The 14,270-nt window shown below is 53.6% G+C and overlaps 1 protein-coding gene across 1 annotated transcript; it reads left to right on the forward strand.

Moving 5' to 3' along the window:
* The first annotated feature begins 3,619 nt into the window (after positions 1–3,619).
* On the forward strand, positions 3,620–4,727 carry LOC102991670 (melanoma-associated antigen B2-like). Its single transcript, XM_024115475.1, is given in 3 exon segments — positions 3,620–3,770; positions 3,773–4,053; positions 4,056–4,727. Coding segments are annotated over 3 exon segments (1,104 nt in total).
* Positions 4,728–14,270: the final 9,543 nt, after the last annotated feature.

The following is a 14,270-nucleotide window of genomic DNA, read 5'->3' on the forward strand; positions in this document are numbered from 1 at the left end:
TTCAGGCGGAGAGGAGCCCTCATTTCTGCCTGGGCTGGGAAGTGGGCTTGGGGGCTAGCGGACGTTCGGGTAGAGAAAGGCCTTTCTGTAAAGGGGGCAGGAGTTCCCTGGCGGTCCAGTGGTTAAGACTCCTGGCTTCCACGGCAGGGGGCGCACCTTCGATCCCTGGTGGGGGAGCTAAGATCCCACATGCCACATGGTGCGGCCAACAAGGAAGGGTGGGGGCATGGGCCTAGAGGGTGTTGTGTGCGCTAAGTGAAATAAGTCCGACAGAGAAAAACAGGTACTGTATGATTTCACTTCTCCGCGGAAGCTGAAAAACGAAACAGGTGAACCAACAACAGAACAGAAACAGTTATAGATACAGTGAACGAGCAGCTGGTTGGGAGGAGGAGAGAAAGTAGGTGAGGACAATTAAGAGGTACAAACTACCAGTTACAGAATAAATGCGTAATGGGCGTGAGATGTAAATAAAACAGGTAGATGGGTGCATGGACGGATGGATAGAGAAGGCAACCCCATTAAGCTTAGGGAGGAGACCTGGCCCTAAAAGAAGCAGAGGTAGGACCGTCAGTGCTAGTAAGCAGACCTCTCCTCCAAACAGGGTAGTGCACAAATCAGCAGCCCTGCTCTCAGATCTGGGAGTCCCCGGATAAGGTAGCCGGGATGTGGAGCCCCCGACTTCTCTTCTAGCTACTCGAGGAGGTGAGAGCTTCGGTCTGAGGCATGTAGATTCGGGTCGGTGGAGGGAGGAATCGCAGACCCTACCCGGACTGGACGCCAGAGTCCTGAACGAGGACTGAGGGAGCCACCAGCTCCAGAAGAGTGGGGTCAGAGAGTCCCACCCTTGCTGTTAGCAGGCATAGCCGAGCCCCAGATCGGCTTTGGCAGAACGAGGCTCACTCTGACTGTAAGCTCAGGTCCCAGGCAGATGAGGGGACCTTTTCTGACGGTCATGGGCTCCCGTCAGCAGAGGGCAAAGTCTCAGGCAGGGTGCAGAGTCAAGGTGAAGGTCCTGAGCGAGGAAATGGAGACTGCTGCGTACACAATGGAGAGAGCTGCATCTAATGCCGCCCCTGCCGTTAGCCCCGGGAGGCCCAGGGCAGAGCTGGCAGGCTCAGGTGCCCCCTCACTGCTGCCTGTGGGGTCTGAGGGCCTTGGTTTAAGGGCTGGCTGCCCGGTTCAGCAGAAGAAGAGGAGTCCCAGGCCATGATAGACGTCAAGGCACAAATTCTGTGTGAGCAATGAGCCAACCAGCCCCCCCCCCCCGAGCGGAGGAGAGCACACGGAGTGCCACCTGTGCCTTCGCCCAGGGAAGCCAGCTTTAGAGCGCTCAGGCCGGATTGCCCTCTCAGTTCCTCCAAGGATGGCCTCGGGGACGTCGGGGTTTGGGTCTAATGAGAGGGGCCTCGTTCAACATAGGGAAGAAGCCCGGTTCCTCACAAGAGTCAAGGTGGTAACAGCGAGTGCAGTTGAGGGAACCCCACCCAGAAGGAAGTGAACCACCTAGAGTCTCATCCCTACTCTCAGACCTGGGAGGGAGACTCAGGCATGGTGACCTGATGAATATCACTCACTCTTTCCCGGACCATGGCAGGGGGTGAGGAAGGTCGTTGATGGGAGAGTGGGCTCAGGTCAGCAGCCGGGGGGGGTTCCAGGTAATGCCAGGAACCAGGGAGAGGACCCTGAGAATTGAGGGGACCACCTACACCACGATAGTGAGGGCAACAGAGTCTCTTCCTGACTGTCAGCATTGGAAGTCCACACACAGCTGTAGCTAGAGAGACAAGAAAATTTTCTTTCTAGTGGGTCTCGGGGAGTTGGGGGCCTTAGTATGAGGGGATAGACTTCAGGTCAAGGCACAGAGGACGTCCAAGCCCTGCTAGGCGTCAGGGTGAGGACACTGAGGGATGATGTCGATGAACACCCACCCAAAGCCGTGGGGGCCCACAAACTCCCACCCCCCTCAGCCCTGGGAAAGCCCAGGTAGAGGTAGCCTGATGTGTCAGCCCTCACTTCCAGCCCCAGGGACTCAGGCAGCTGCGGGCCTTGATCGGAGGCCAGAAGACTCAGGCGGGCTGAGGAAGGAGCGGAGAGCCCGTCTGAGTGAGGGCGAAAGAGGCCGACGGTGCCGGGACAGCGGGGTCCCGCGGGGTCCAGGCCGGCTACCAGCCCAGGCAGGGCGTGGGCGGGGCTGACTGGAAGGGGCTCACCCTTCCTTCCCGAGATCTTGGGGATCTCAGGAAGGTGAGAATCTTGACGTAATGCCAGCGAACTCAGATCAGCGGAGCGAGGGTTTCCAGGACTTGCCAGGACTCACGGAGAAGGCGCTGCGGGCTGTGGGGAACTGCACCCCGAGCCAGCGGGGGCCCCGCAGAGTCCCTCTGCGTTGTCGTTCCTAGGCGCCCCGGGCACAGACGTCAGGCAGCAGTGCCCGTCAGCCCCCCACTCAGAGCTCGCGGGGAAGCAAGCACCTTGGCCTGACGCGTCAGCAGGCGGAGGCCCCTCAGACCCTCCCCTGAGTGAAGAGTGGGGACCGTGAGCGAGGCCCACACGTTACAGGGCCTCAGCCTGCCTGCTGCAGCTTCAGCCTCTGGAGCCTAGGGGCACTGTGGCCGGGTAAGGCCATCCTCACTCCCACTGTTCGGTCTCAGGGAGCTGTGGGCCTTACTGTGAGGAAACGTCCTCAAGTCCAGAGAGAGAGGAGCCCCCAGACCCTCCCAGGAGACACCGTGGGGCCCGTGAAGGACGACTGAAGGCAGCACACCCCGCTCCCACCGCGTCAGAGGGGTAAGAAAGAGCCCTGCCCAGCCCTCTGCTCAGCCCTTGAAGGCCCAGAGCATGGCCGTCAGGCGGAGGCTCCCCATTTCTTTGTATCGTTTCTAAGGCAGATGAGCTCCTTCGTCTGAAGGCGCCACACCAGGGGCGGGCGGGGGGGGGGGTCCCAGACCCTTGGTATCGACAAGATGAGGACGCTGAGTGGTGGAGGACCAACGAGTGCAGGACAGAGCAGGCCCCACAGCGCTGTCAGCGCTGTCCGCCCCGACAGTGTCCGTGACTCAGTTCCTTCTCGTGGGCCCCAGGGAGCTTTGAGGGGTCAGCTTTAGAGCAGCACAGGAAGGAGGTCCCGGCCCTACCAAGGGTCGATGTGACCATCCTGTTTGTGAACGAAAGGGACCCTTGGAACCCAGAGAGGGCCTCCCCTGGCAGGATGTGGGGTGACCGCCGTCAGCCACAGGCAGGGCTGGCAGGCTGCAGCCTGAGGCTCGCTCACTCTCACTTCTCGCACTGGCTTCTCCGGGGACAGGCCGACCAAGAACAAGAGCCTAGTGGTCCCTAGAGCGGTGCCGTCAAGGAAACGCGCGGAGCGGCCTTCTTCACCTGAGGCTCACTCACTCTCACTTCTCACACTGGCTTCTCCGGGGACAGGCTGACCAAGAACAAGAGCCTGGTGGTCCCTAGAGCAGTGCCGTCAAGGAAACGTGCGGAGCGGCCTTCTTCAAGTCAGGGTGGCACCTCCCTGCTGGAGGTGCTCACACCCTCTCACCTTCCCTCCTCCAGGTTCCAGCGTCACCTGCTCTCCTGCCCGCTCCCCCGCTTGCTGTCCCTGCCCACAGTCATGCCTCGGGGGCGGAAGAGTAAGCTCCGTGCCCGTGAGAAGCGCCGCCAGGCCCGGAGGGAGACCCAGCGTCTCGGGGGCGCTGCGGCCGCGGCAGCAGAGATAGGAGAGTCGCCCTCGTGCCCCGCTTCTGTTTCTCGGGGTGCTCCCCCGAGCCCCCTGCTGCGGGCACTCGCCAGGAGGCTCGGGGAGCCCCAGCCGCTAGCTCTCGTGCTGCAGGGGTTTCAGGCCCAGAATCTGATGTACGTGCCAAGGGCCAGGTTAAGGCAGGGAAACATCCCTCCCGGGCCTCAACCTCCGGTGAGAGCTCTCACAGAGGTCCTCTAGCCAAGAGGGTGGGAATGTTGACAGCATTCCTGCTGGAGAAGTATAACATGAAAGAGCCCATTTTACAGGCAGACATGCTGAAGCTTGTGAACAAGAGGCGTGTAAGGGGAAGTTCCCCGAGATCCTCAGGAGAGCCGCTGAGCGCGTGGCGCTGGTCTGTGGCCTTGACTTGAAGGAAGTCAAGCCGAGTGGTGGTGCCTATGCCCTTGACAGCAAGCTGGACCTCACCGATGTCGGCAGCCTGAGGAGCGGCTGGCGGCTTCCGAAGAACGGGCTCCCGATGCCTCTCCTGGGTGTGATCTTCTTGAATGGCGACCGCGCCTCTGAGGAGGAGATCTGGGAATTCCTTCGTATTTTAGGCGTCTGTGATGGAAAGAAGCATCCAACCTTCGGGGACCCCAGGAAGCTTATCACGGAAGAGCTGGTGCAGGAAAAGTACCTGGTGCGCCGTCAGGCGCGCGACCGCGACCCCCCACGCTGTGAGTTCCTGTGGGGCCGCAGAGCCCGTGCTGAAACCAGCGAGATGAAAGTGCTGGAGTTTGTGGCCAAGGTCACTGGTACCGTCCCCAGTGCCTTTCCAGTCCATTATGAAGAGGCTTTGAGAGATGAGGGAGAGAGAGCCCGAGCATGGCTGTTGGTAATGGCTTCAGTTAACTGGGCAAATAGCATCAGCGATCTGATCTTAGAAACAGCAGTAAGCGATAGGCGTCGTTCTGGAATGAACGGCGTGGCTCTGGAAAGCCCGAGCAGGCTCCCTGCCCCGACGCCTGGGGCAGGGTGAGGGATGAGGAGAGCCGGCCAGCACACAGCCCGAAGCGGGTTCACAGCTTGGGCAGGCAGCCAGCTGTTCCTGTGACCGGTGCGTCCTGGAGCCGTCCTGCCCAGGGGCCCGTGGCCCCCGGATGGCGGCGCGTCTTTGAAGCACAGCGTTCCTCCGGGTCCCCGCGCTGCCGCAACAGGCTGTCCCACAGTTTCTGCGGCTGCTCCCGCGCAGATGCGCGCATGCCCGCCCACCGTGGTCTCTAAAGCTGGCTTTGCTGTGCCCCATCACGTGGTAGCGAAGTTCCCGGGGAGGACACCAAACCTTGCTCTTTCCTCTGGGGGCCAGAGGCTAGCAGTTGCTGAATAGGCAAGTTGATTAGCTTCGTGGTCAAGAGAGAAGAGGGTCTAAAATAATGAATGCGAGGCACACGGTTTTTCTGCACGTTATAGGATGTAGGTAGTCGTCCTTGGTCAGTGAACAAGCTACTGTATTTGAAATAAAGGGATGCTGAGTGCCTTCAACTAGCTAACTCCCGCGCTCTCTCTCAACGTGGGCAGATTCTGGCGCATCTAATTGCATGACTTGACTTTGTGCGTGTGTGTCTTTTTTTCTTCTAAATTTTTGGCTGCGTTGGGTCTTCATTGCTGCGTGCGGACTTTCTCTAGCTGCGGCGAGCAGGGGCTACTCTTCATCGTGGTGCGCGGGCTTCTCATCTTGCTGCGGAGCACGGGCTCTAGGCATGTGGGCTCCAGTAGTTGTGGTGCATGGGCTCAGTAGTTGTGGCACGCGGGCTCAGTAATTGTGGCGCACGGGCTTAGCTGCTTTGCAGCCTGTGGGATCTTCCCGGACCGGGGCCCGAACCCGCGTCCCCTGTATCGGCAGGCGGATTCTTAACCACTGCACCACCAGGGAAGCCCCGGCAGGAGGATTCTCAACCACTGAGCCACCAGGGAAGTCCCTAATTTCATGACTTTAGAAAAAAATCTTTCAATCCCCAACTTCCTGTCCCCCAGTCCTCTGACTGTGCTGTGTAAAGATGTTTCCCACTCTCTCTTTTTAAAATATAATCCTCAGTCCAGAGATAACATCACTCTACTTTGGGTTAAGAGGAAATTTCTATTAAAATAAAACCCACACCTCTGGGATGCATAGTCTCCCTCCTGTGAATAAAGACTTTAAAACACAATTAAATATTTTAACACACCTTAACATACGTGTGATTTACATGTATTGATGTGGGAATGAAATTTAAAAGAAATGTATTCATTTTAAGAATATGCCCATCAAGGAACAGAAAACTTTTTCCGTTCAAAAATGGAAAATTAGAGAGGATGGTAATTTTACCTAAAATAAGTCATTCAATTAAAAAAAAAAAGAAACTCGTTTCAGTGTTGCCTCTTTGCTGCTTTGAAAACTTTTGAATGTAATTTAAGATAAAGGAAACTACTTCACATTTTTCTAAAATAAATTGAGCTGTCCACAGGAATAGTGGCAAATTAATGAGGGACTTTCCTCAAGCAAGCAAAGGAAATGTAAAGATTTTCATGATTAGGTAGACACTGAATGTAATAAAATAGGATCCTGATGTTCCAGGGACCAAGGTTAATCTCATGACAATCCATCTTTATCAAGGTGCAGCCTGCTTAGGGAAACAGAGCATAGAGAAATCTGAGCTCAAGCTGCCCGGCCGGCAGGTGATGATGTGACTCACAACAATAATCCTCTTTATAAAGAACACGCTGTGCTATTCTTCAAAGCAATTAGTTCATCTCTCTTAAAAATCAAGTAGAATTCCTGAAGGATGCTCCTGAGAAATGTATGTTTTTAGTAGTCTACCCTTTCTACATTAAAGTAGGTTTGTCCGTGTGTACTCCGCAGCTGTGTTGCCACTTTAAAACGTAACCCCATTAAGAGGACAAATGATGTAGCTGTAATGGCCATGCTTCTTTTCCTGCTCTGTTTCTTCAAAATTATGTACCCAATATAAAAGGCGCCTTGAGGTGGGGTGGATGTTGGAAATGCTTTGTCTTTTGAAATCCCAGCAGCATATCTCAAATGCAAATCCTTACCTTTGTTGACTCGTCTGATCCCATACGTGCTACACCATTTGACTGTAATTGGGCACCGAGAACAGAGTGACTCTATTTGTGTAAAGCACAGGTTCTCCGTTGGGGGGTCACCTGGCACCCCTCCCCGGGGGCCACGTACTGAGACATTTTGCTTGCAAGGAGGGGGCGCTCCTGGCATCTAGCGCGTAGAGGCCCGACGGTGCGCAGGGAGGCCCAGCAGCAAAGAGTGATCCGTCCCCAGTGTCCGTCTGTAGCGCTGAGGATGAGAATCCCTGGACTACAGGAAGCCTGGGTTTTTTTACCTTCTGAAGCTTTGGATTTTTCTTGGCAAGGCACCCCTCCACTTGGGACTGGATCCTCCTGCCTTCCGGGAAAGAGACCTGTGTGAGTCCAGACCTGCCTGCCCTTCAGCTTAACCGTAGCGAGCAATGCCCAGCGTGCTTCTCTGTAACTGGTGTCTGATAGCACATGCCAGCTCGGCCCCGTAAATCTGTGCCCGGAGCCCAGCTGAGTGGAGCTCCTTTGCACACGGGGCCGCCTCACCAAACCCTGTGTGGTGCAGCTGTGTTTTCAGTCAGGTCTTTTGCTGTTGAGCCCTGGCCGTTTGTAAAGCCCTTCCGAGCGGTGGGAAACTACTTAGGGGCAGAGCGATGCGGTTGGACCTAGTATTACTGTATAATTTTTATAGAAAGGGACATTGTTGCTGGCAAAACGAGGTTTGCTTCCTGGCAGACCAGATGTGAGGACTTTTTCTTTTTCCATGGAGATGATCAACAATCCCTTACAAAGTGTCATGGATATTCTGCACCAGGGCAAAAAAAAAAAAAAAAAAATGTCTCTGTTCTGCTGGCAGACTGTGGTGTTTTTGTACAAATACAGCAGTTTCTTAGTTATCTATCGCTGGGTAACAGATTAGCACGAATTACTAGAAATGACTGAGGCTCACAGGTGATGAACTCACCCACCTAAGGATCTGGGATTTGAACCTAGCTCTTCTGACAGGAAATCTCCTGTCATCTTAGATTATTGACTCAGTAGGTGGATTCCTACCCCCTCCTGCACGTGCCCTGTATAATCCTGTTGTCTTGAGTTGGGTCAGGACCTGTGAATACGATGAGGTGACGCTTCCTATGCCCAAGCTCCTGACCCAGGGAAACTGTGAGGTAATTAATACATGTGCTTACAAGCCACTGACTGCTAGTTACTCTCTGTGAGCCTTAGGGGCCCCCCCTCTCTAAAGTACTGCTGACTTGACTACTTCCACAGTCAGCCTGAGCGTGAAAAGAGACAGCGAAGAAAGAGCTGCGCATAGAATGGATACTGAGTAAAGGCTAGTCCCTGGCCTCCACCCCGCCCGCATTCCCTTTAATTCTGTGTCCGGAGATACTAGGAACAACATAGCAGTAGACTTCTATTCCCAAATTTAAATTGCAACAGCATAGATCAGAGTGCAGTAAAATTGTCCTTGGGTGCTAAAATACATTATTGCCCAGATGGATCATTCGTGCATTTTTTTATTTATATGTTTATTAAATTTACTAATGGATCACTTCTCTGGATTATATTTATAATAGGATCTAAAAAACACACAGTCATCAAGTGACCATTTGTTTTTTAGATCCTATTATAAATATAGTCCAGAGAAGTGATCATCACAAGTCATCATGTGATCTTGGGTCTCAGAACCAGGGGAGGGAACTGGGTAAGTAAAAGGACGTGTGTGTGGATGGCATGTGATAGACGGAAGCCTTTCCCTGGGAAGTGTCCTAGGTGAGCTGAGATTTGCAGCAGTCTGGCAGGTGGGACGAAGCAGTGGCGAGAGAGGATAAGGAGGAGGGCGCTCAGGCTGAAGGAACGTTCAGCGCAGAGCCTCAGAAGGGACGCAGGGATGCAGCTGTTTTGTAAGTAGATCAATGGCTGCGTGATGAGATGTTAGGAGAGGCATGGGCGATGTGAACTGTTAGGAGAGGCATGGGCGATGTGAACTGTTAGGGGCCGGGGTCCAGCAGGGCTGTGTGGCAGAGTGCTTCATACACTATGCCCTGGAGTTCACAGTCTACTGTAACAATGGTGAAAGGTGTGGGAGATGATGTTTGCAAGGCATGGGCGGAGGCTTAAACTGTAACATGGTGATGTTTACACTAAGGAGAGTTTAAAAAGAAAGGTGGGAGGTCCGGCAGCTGGGTGCTCAGGGGAGGAGAGACCATGGAAGCTCCGGGAGAGGTAGAGGAAGTGGGCAAAGACCAAGAGCCTGTGTATTCACGAAGAAGAACCCAGGGGGCTGGGTTCTGGCTTAGATGTGGGGAGGAGAGGCCCTGAGGTCGTGGCTCAGAAAGATGAGGTGATGGTGGTGCCCTCTGCTGAGGTGGGCTCAGACAGACAAGCTAGGGCAGAAGACGGGTTCAGCGTGGGGAAGGTTGAACCTCCATTCCAGGGCTTTGGGGTTACCCACAGGGAATTAGGATAGAGGACCGAAGACTCTGGTGCTCAGCAGCAAGGTCTGGGTTGGGAACACAACGTGAAAATGCCTAGCTACAGAGCGTAGCACACACACCCGTTAGATAGAGGGCTGGGGAGCGTGTGAAACGGTACAGCTCAACCACGGGTGGCTTTCCTCCCGAGGACCATGCGGTGATGTCCGGGGACATCTTAAGTCTTCCAGTCGGAGCAAGGGGTGCCCCCAGCCTCTGGTGCATAGAGACCCGGGGTGCCGCTGGATACCCTGCCAGCCACAGGGCAGCCCCGCGGGAGAGAAGAACCAGCCCCAGAGGTCCCTGGACACAGGTTGAGAAGAAGCCATGATGCACCGCCTAGGAGTACAGGAGGAACGTGTGACAGCCACCTCCTGCTGTGCTCTGACAGCAAAGGGAGATGAGTGGCAAAGGATCCCACGCAAGAGACTGCTTAAAAAAAGAAAGAAAGGAAGAAAAACAGCCAGGGACACAGAAGATGAAGACATTGTGTTGTCATAGAAGCCAGGGGTCAGAGACCTAGACATTAGGGTCAAAGTCCCAGAGAGAGCACGTACAAAGAGACCAAGAAAGAGTCCGCTGGGGGGCTTCCCCGGGGGTCCAGTGGTTAAGGCTCCATGCTCCCAGTGCAGGGGGCAAGGGTTCTCTGGTCAGGGGACTGAGCGTTCTCTGGGTCGCACAGTTGGAGGGTCAGTGGGGACCTCGGTAGGAAGAGTTGTGTTGGCCTAGTGGTGCTGTAGCCGTGACAGGGGTTCAGAGGCGAAGGCGAATGTCATGCAAGGAAGGAGACGTGGAACATGGGGACACATCTTTTGGGAAACTTGACCTCAAGTGGGGAGAGACATTGTTTGGTGCGTCTCAGAAACGGCTGGGTTGAGGGACATTTTTTTTTTTTAATGGAAAATACGTTGTGTGGATCCTTATAGAGCGGGACCAGAGAGAGGGAGAGAGTAAACATACAGGAAGAGGCACTGGGTCCATAAGCAGGATTGAGGGGATGTGTCCTGAGCTGCGGTGGAGCAAGTTAACCTTGGGTGAGAGGTGGAGGCAGGAGGGAAGTTAGAGGAGTGACTAACGGCGTGAACGCCTTGCCCTAGAAGGGGCTCAGGAAGGTCTGTAGCTTCAGCGCCCACCTCCACCCCTTCAGGTCGCTTCCTCCTGGGCCGGGAGACTTAACCTCTCTCTACCTGCCTTTGGGCGGAAACGGGAGGGACACGAGTAATGCCTACGGTCGGACTGATGGTTGAACACATCAGCGTGTTCAGAGTGCTTAGAATGGTGCTTGGCGTGTTCAATAAGAGCTCAGTACCTGCGTGGTCATTCTTTCCGTCAGTGGAGCCTGAGACAGACATAGTGATGGAAAGTTTAAAGAAAGTAGACCAGTTTTAAGATAGCCTCTGGGGGGAGTGGAGCGGACACATAAACAAGGAAAAGCAAAGTACATGGTAGGGTGGCTCTGAGTCCAGTTTTACGGGCGCCCGGCACGGCCTGGCAGCCAGATCCTACACCACAGGCAGCAGCTCCACGAATCGAGGGCTCTGCCTTGCTCCCTCTCTTCAAGTTCCCTCCTGTGTTCCTCTTCATCTTCTCCTCACTCTGGAGTCGAGCAGATGGGCTCTAGGTCCTAGTCATGCACCTCTAGAAAGAAGGTATGCTTAGAAATTCGAGACTCAGCTTTGCTACTTGGTATAAATGGCTCACTGTCTGGCCCCCTTCCTTCCTTTAGTAAGTCGGTTTGTAGCGTCTTTCATGTACCAGGCAAAGGAGGAAGACCGGGCATGAGTACCGTTTCCCTGATGTCACACGCTGACCGCCGAGGGGTGCTGAGACGGAGGTGGAGAGCACGTGCGAGGAGAAAGGAGGCTACGGGTTGTCACCGTGGGCAGCGCGCACCTCCTCTCAGGGAAGCGGTTCTGCTTATGCTGGCCTCGCCGAGGCGTGAGGAGACTCGGGCCGGGCGCTGCGTGTGTGAGGGCCCAGCGAATGCTGGAGCTTCCTGGGCGTGCAGTTACCAGGAGTCCCGGGCGTGGGGGCCTCCAGCCAGCCTTGCCAGCACGGCGTGCCCAGGGCCCCGGTGGACGACCGCACTTTGGTCACCATGCCAGGACCTCCTGGACGTTGCTCTCTCAGGGGACCGTCCTGGTTTCTGATCTCTGACCGCCCTCTCCACCAACTCCACATCTCTGCCACTCGGGCAGCTCTCAAGTCCACTGACCCTGCCTGTTTGCTCACCGTCAACTCTGGCCCCATCCCAAGAGCATCCAACCTCTGCCGGATGGATTGAGGCTCGGGTAATCAGAGATCGTGGAGGGTCTGGATTTAGGATTTGGGGCTTCAGGCTGGAGGAGCCAGCTGTGTAAAGGGTGCATTTTTAGGGGCCTTTGAGAAACAAGGCGATACTGGCACCTTCTAGAACGTCCACCTCTGGCCCAGTTTATCTCCTGGAGACCTTGGCAATCAGGTCATGGCTCTCTGATACTATGCTACCTCAGTGGAGTCATTCCCTTCTGTGTACCGCTTAGTGACAGGCTTAAAATGCAGACATTTGTGCCCGAGAGAGAGAAAAATACTAGAGATATGAGGTCACATGCAAAAAGAAAAAGAAGATGGTCATGAAATTACCTGTGGCTTTGTCTCCAGTGTGGAGCGGATAGACAACTATTGAACTTTTGTATCCAGTGACCCAGTGGAGAGTCAGTGAGTCCTGGTTTCCTGGCAGCTGACATATTTCTTACAACTGAAATAACAATGACAAATCCGCACCCTGAGCTGTACTTTTTCACCATGGACATATTTTCTCTTTAGCAAACACATGACGGTATTTTGTTGGCACATTGGGATGATATATTGTCACTGATGTCATGGTCTGGAAGTTGAATCCAGATGCAATATATAAAGTCATAGTGTATGTTCCTGAGTGGAGAGGGAAGGTTTTTAACAATCATTTGCTCTTACTGTGTGTATGACCGTTAGAGAAGTCCAGGTCCCCAGATTTTACTCGCAGTAATCACCAAAAATCAAGCTTCGCGCTAAGCCCGTCTCAGCTGTTTATTGAGTTCATATAGTAGCTCTCAGTGATGATGCAGGTCTTTCCTGTCTGCCGGGTTGGTCTCCACAGATGTTGGGTTCACTCCTCCGCAAGAAGTCTTCTCTCCGCTGTCCGTACTTTCTGTGGGAGAACAATTAAATCGCCCCAGGGTCCGATTTAATACAGACTTGCCCATAACAGTTCATGGACGATGGGGTCGACGCAGGGGAACTCCGTGCAAGTTGGCTGCGGTGAGCTGCAGAACTGGCCACGTTGCCGGGCCCTGCGGCCCCCGACACCGAGAGTGGACACCTCTTTCCCCACCTCTTCAGGAAAGGCAACGCAGCAGTGCACTTTGTTTCTGGGTTGGTTTGTTTCTAGCAAATCCTGAGCGCACAGCTTTAACCCACACGTTGAGAGACAAAGTTCGATAAAATTTTCCCTAGCTGTTCAGGGAGGAGTATTAGTGAAAAGATAAGAGCTCATCAGTACAGAGGCAGTCAAGGAAAAGGAACAAGTGGGCATAGCCGACTTTCTTCATTTTTTTTAAAGCATGGTTTACTGTGTGCCTAGAGACACAATAATTTTCCACACCACATAGTTCATAGAATCTTCTGCTTGTTAAATAATTGTCTTTCAGAGGAAACATTTTTTGCCATTAGACTTTTTTTCTCAAAATATATTTTGATCTATATAAAATCTATATACATATATATCGCAATATTGATACACATCTAGATATGTGTCTAGGTAGATGTAATATATACAGCCATATATATATATACACGCACAAACACACATATTATATATTTCATGTGCATACACACACCATAATTTTCCATGCGTATTGGGATGACCCTTCAGGACTCTTGGATTGGGAAGGCATCTGCCCTGTTGTGAGGAAGCCCAGGGTTTGTGAGGAGGACTGTGTGGAAAAGAATCGAACTCTCCAGGTTTGCCCCCAGACTTTAGCCAGCACACAGCTCGCCACCATGAGTCATGAAAGAGCTGCCCTACGTGCCAGCTGACACCGCGTGGGGGAGAGTCCTGCACGAAGCCCGGCTCAAATCACACAGTCAGGAGAACCAAAGCCAGCGGAGGTTTGAGGGTAGACGGGGTTCTCATGCAGGGATTAGAGAGACATGTACAATGCACGGAGCCTTGGGGGACTGAAGTCAGGCAGGCAGCTTTGTGAAAGTACAAAGGTCACAGAGAAGCCACCATCGATGTTCTCGGCCTTGTGCGGCACTCTGTTCAAAGGAGCGATTCTCAGAAGGCCACCTGAAAGCCATGGGGAAAAAAAATCCTGTCTCTTTATCAGCCAGCGCCAGAAGCTGCTGCAGAGAGGGCCAGGAGCTGTGTCTTCTTTCCCTTCCACCTTTCAAATTTTGCAAAAGTGCCCTCCATTATCTGCATCTAAACAGCACGCTCATGGTAAGACAGTCTGAACAAAGTAATTTTCAGGCTTTGTACTCTGCAGTACGGGGGATGGCTTACGAGGACGGGTGTGATGCTGAGTGTTAAACTGTAATGGGTATAGCTGGGCTCTTCCGTTATCCTTCCATTCTGAGGAAGCAGAACAGCACAAGACTTCTGCTCTTGTTAATGTTCAATTGCATATCGATCGCTGCTGTGGAAGATTGTACTTTCCAGAAGTGCCCAGCGGTATTTCCAGTCCCAGGTATTCTTCCAGAGCCTTCCCCCTTCCCCATCAACAGGGGGCACCCACGTCTACTTCGGCTGATAAAGGACAGTCGAAGTGACGCTGCGTGACCTCCGAGTCTAAGACATAAAAAGTGAAACAGCTCCAACTTGGTTCTCTCCGGACACTCAACCTCAGAACCAAGCCGCCTTATTGTGAGGAAGCACAGGTCACGTGGAGACCCATGTGTGAAGAGGGACCGAAGCTTTTCCAGCAACCAGGTGCCAGCCAGCGCCATCTTTCCAGCCACGGATATGAGGAAAATCATTGTGGAAAGGACGCTTCCGTCAA

The sequence above is a fragment of the Physeter macrocephalus genome, chromosome 7, assembly GCF_002837175.3.
Source record: "Physeter macrocephalus isolate SW-GA chromosome 7, ASM283717v5, whole genome shotgun sequence".
In the NCBI taxonomy this organism is placed as follows: Eukaryota; Metazoa; Chordata; class Mammalia; order Artiodactyla; family Physeteridae; genus Physeter; species Physeter macrocephalus.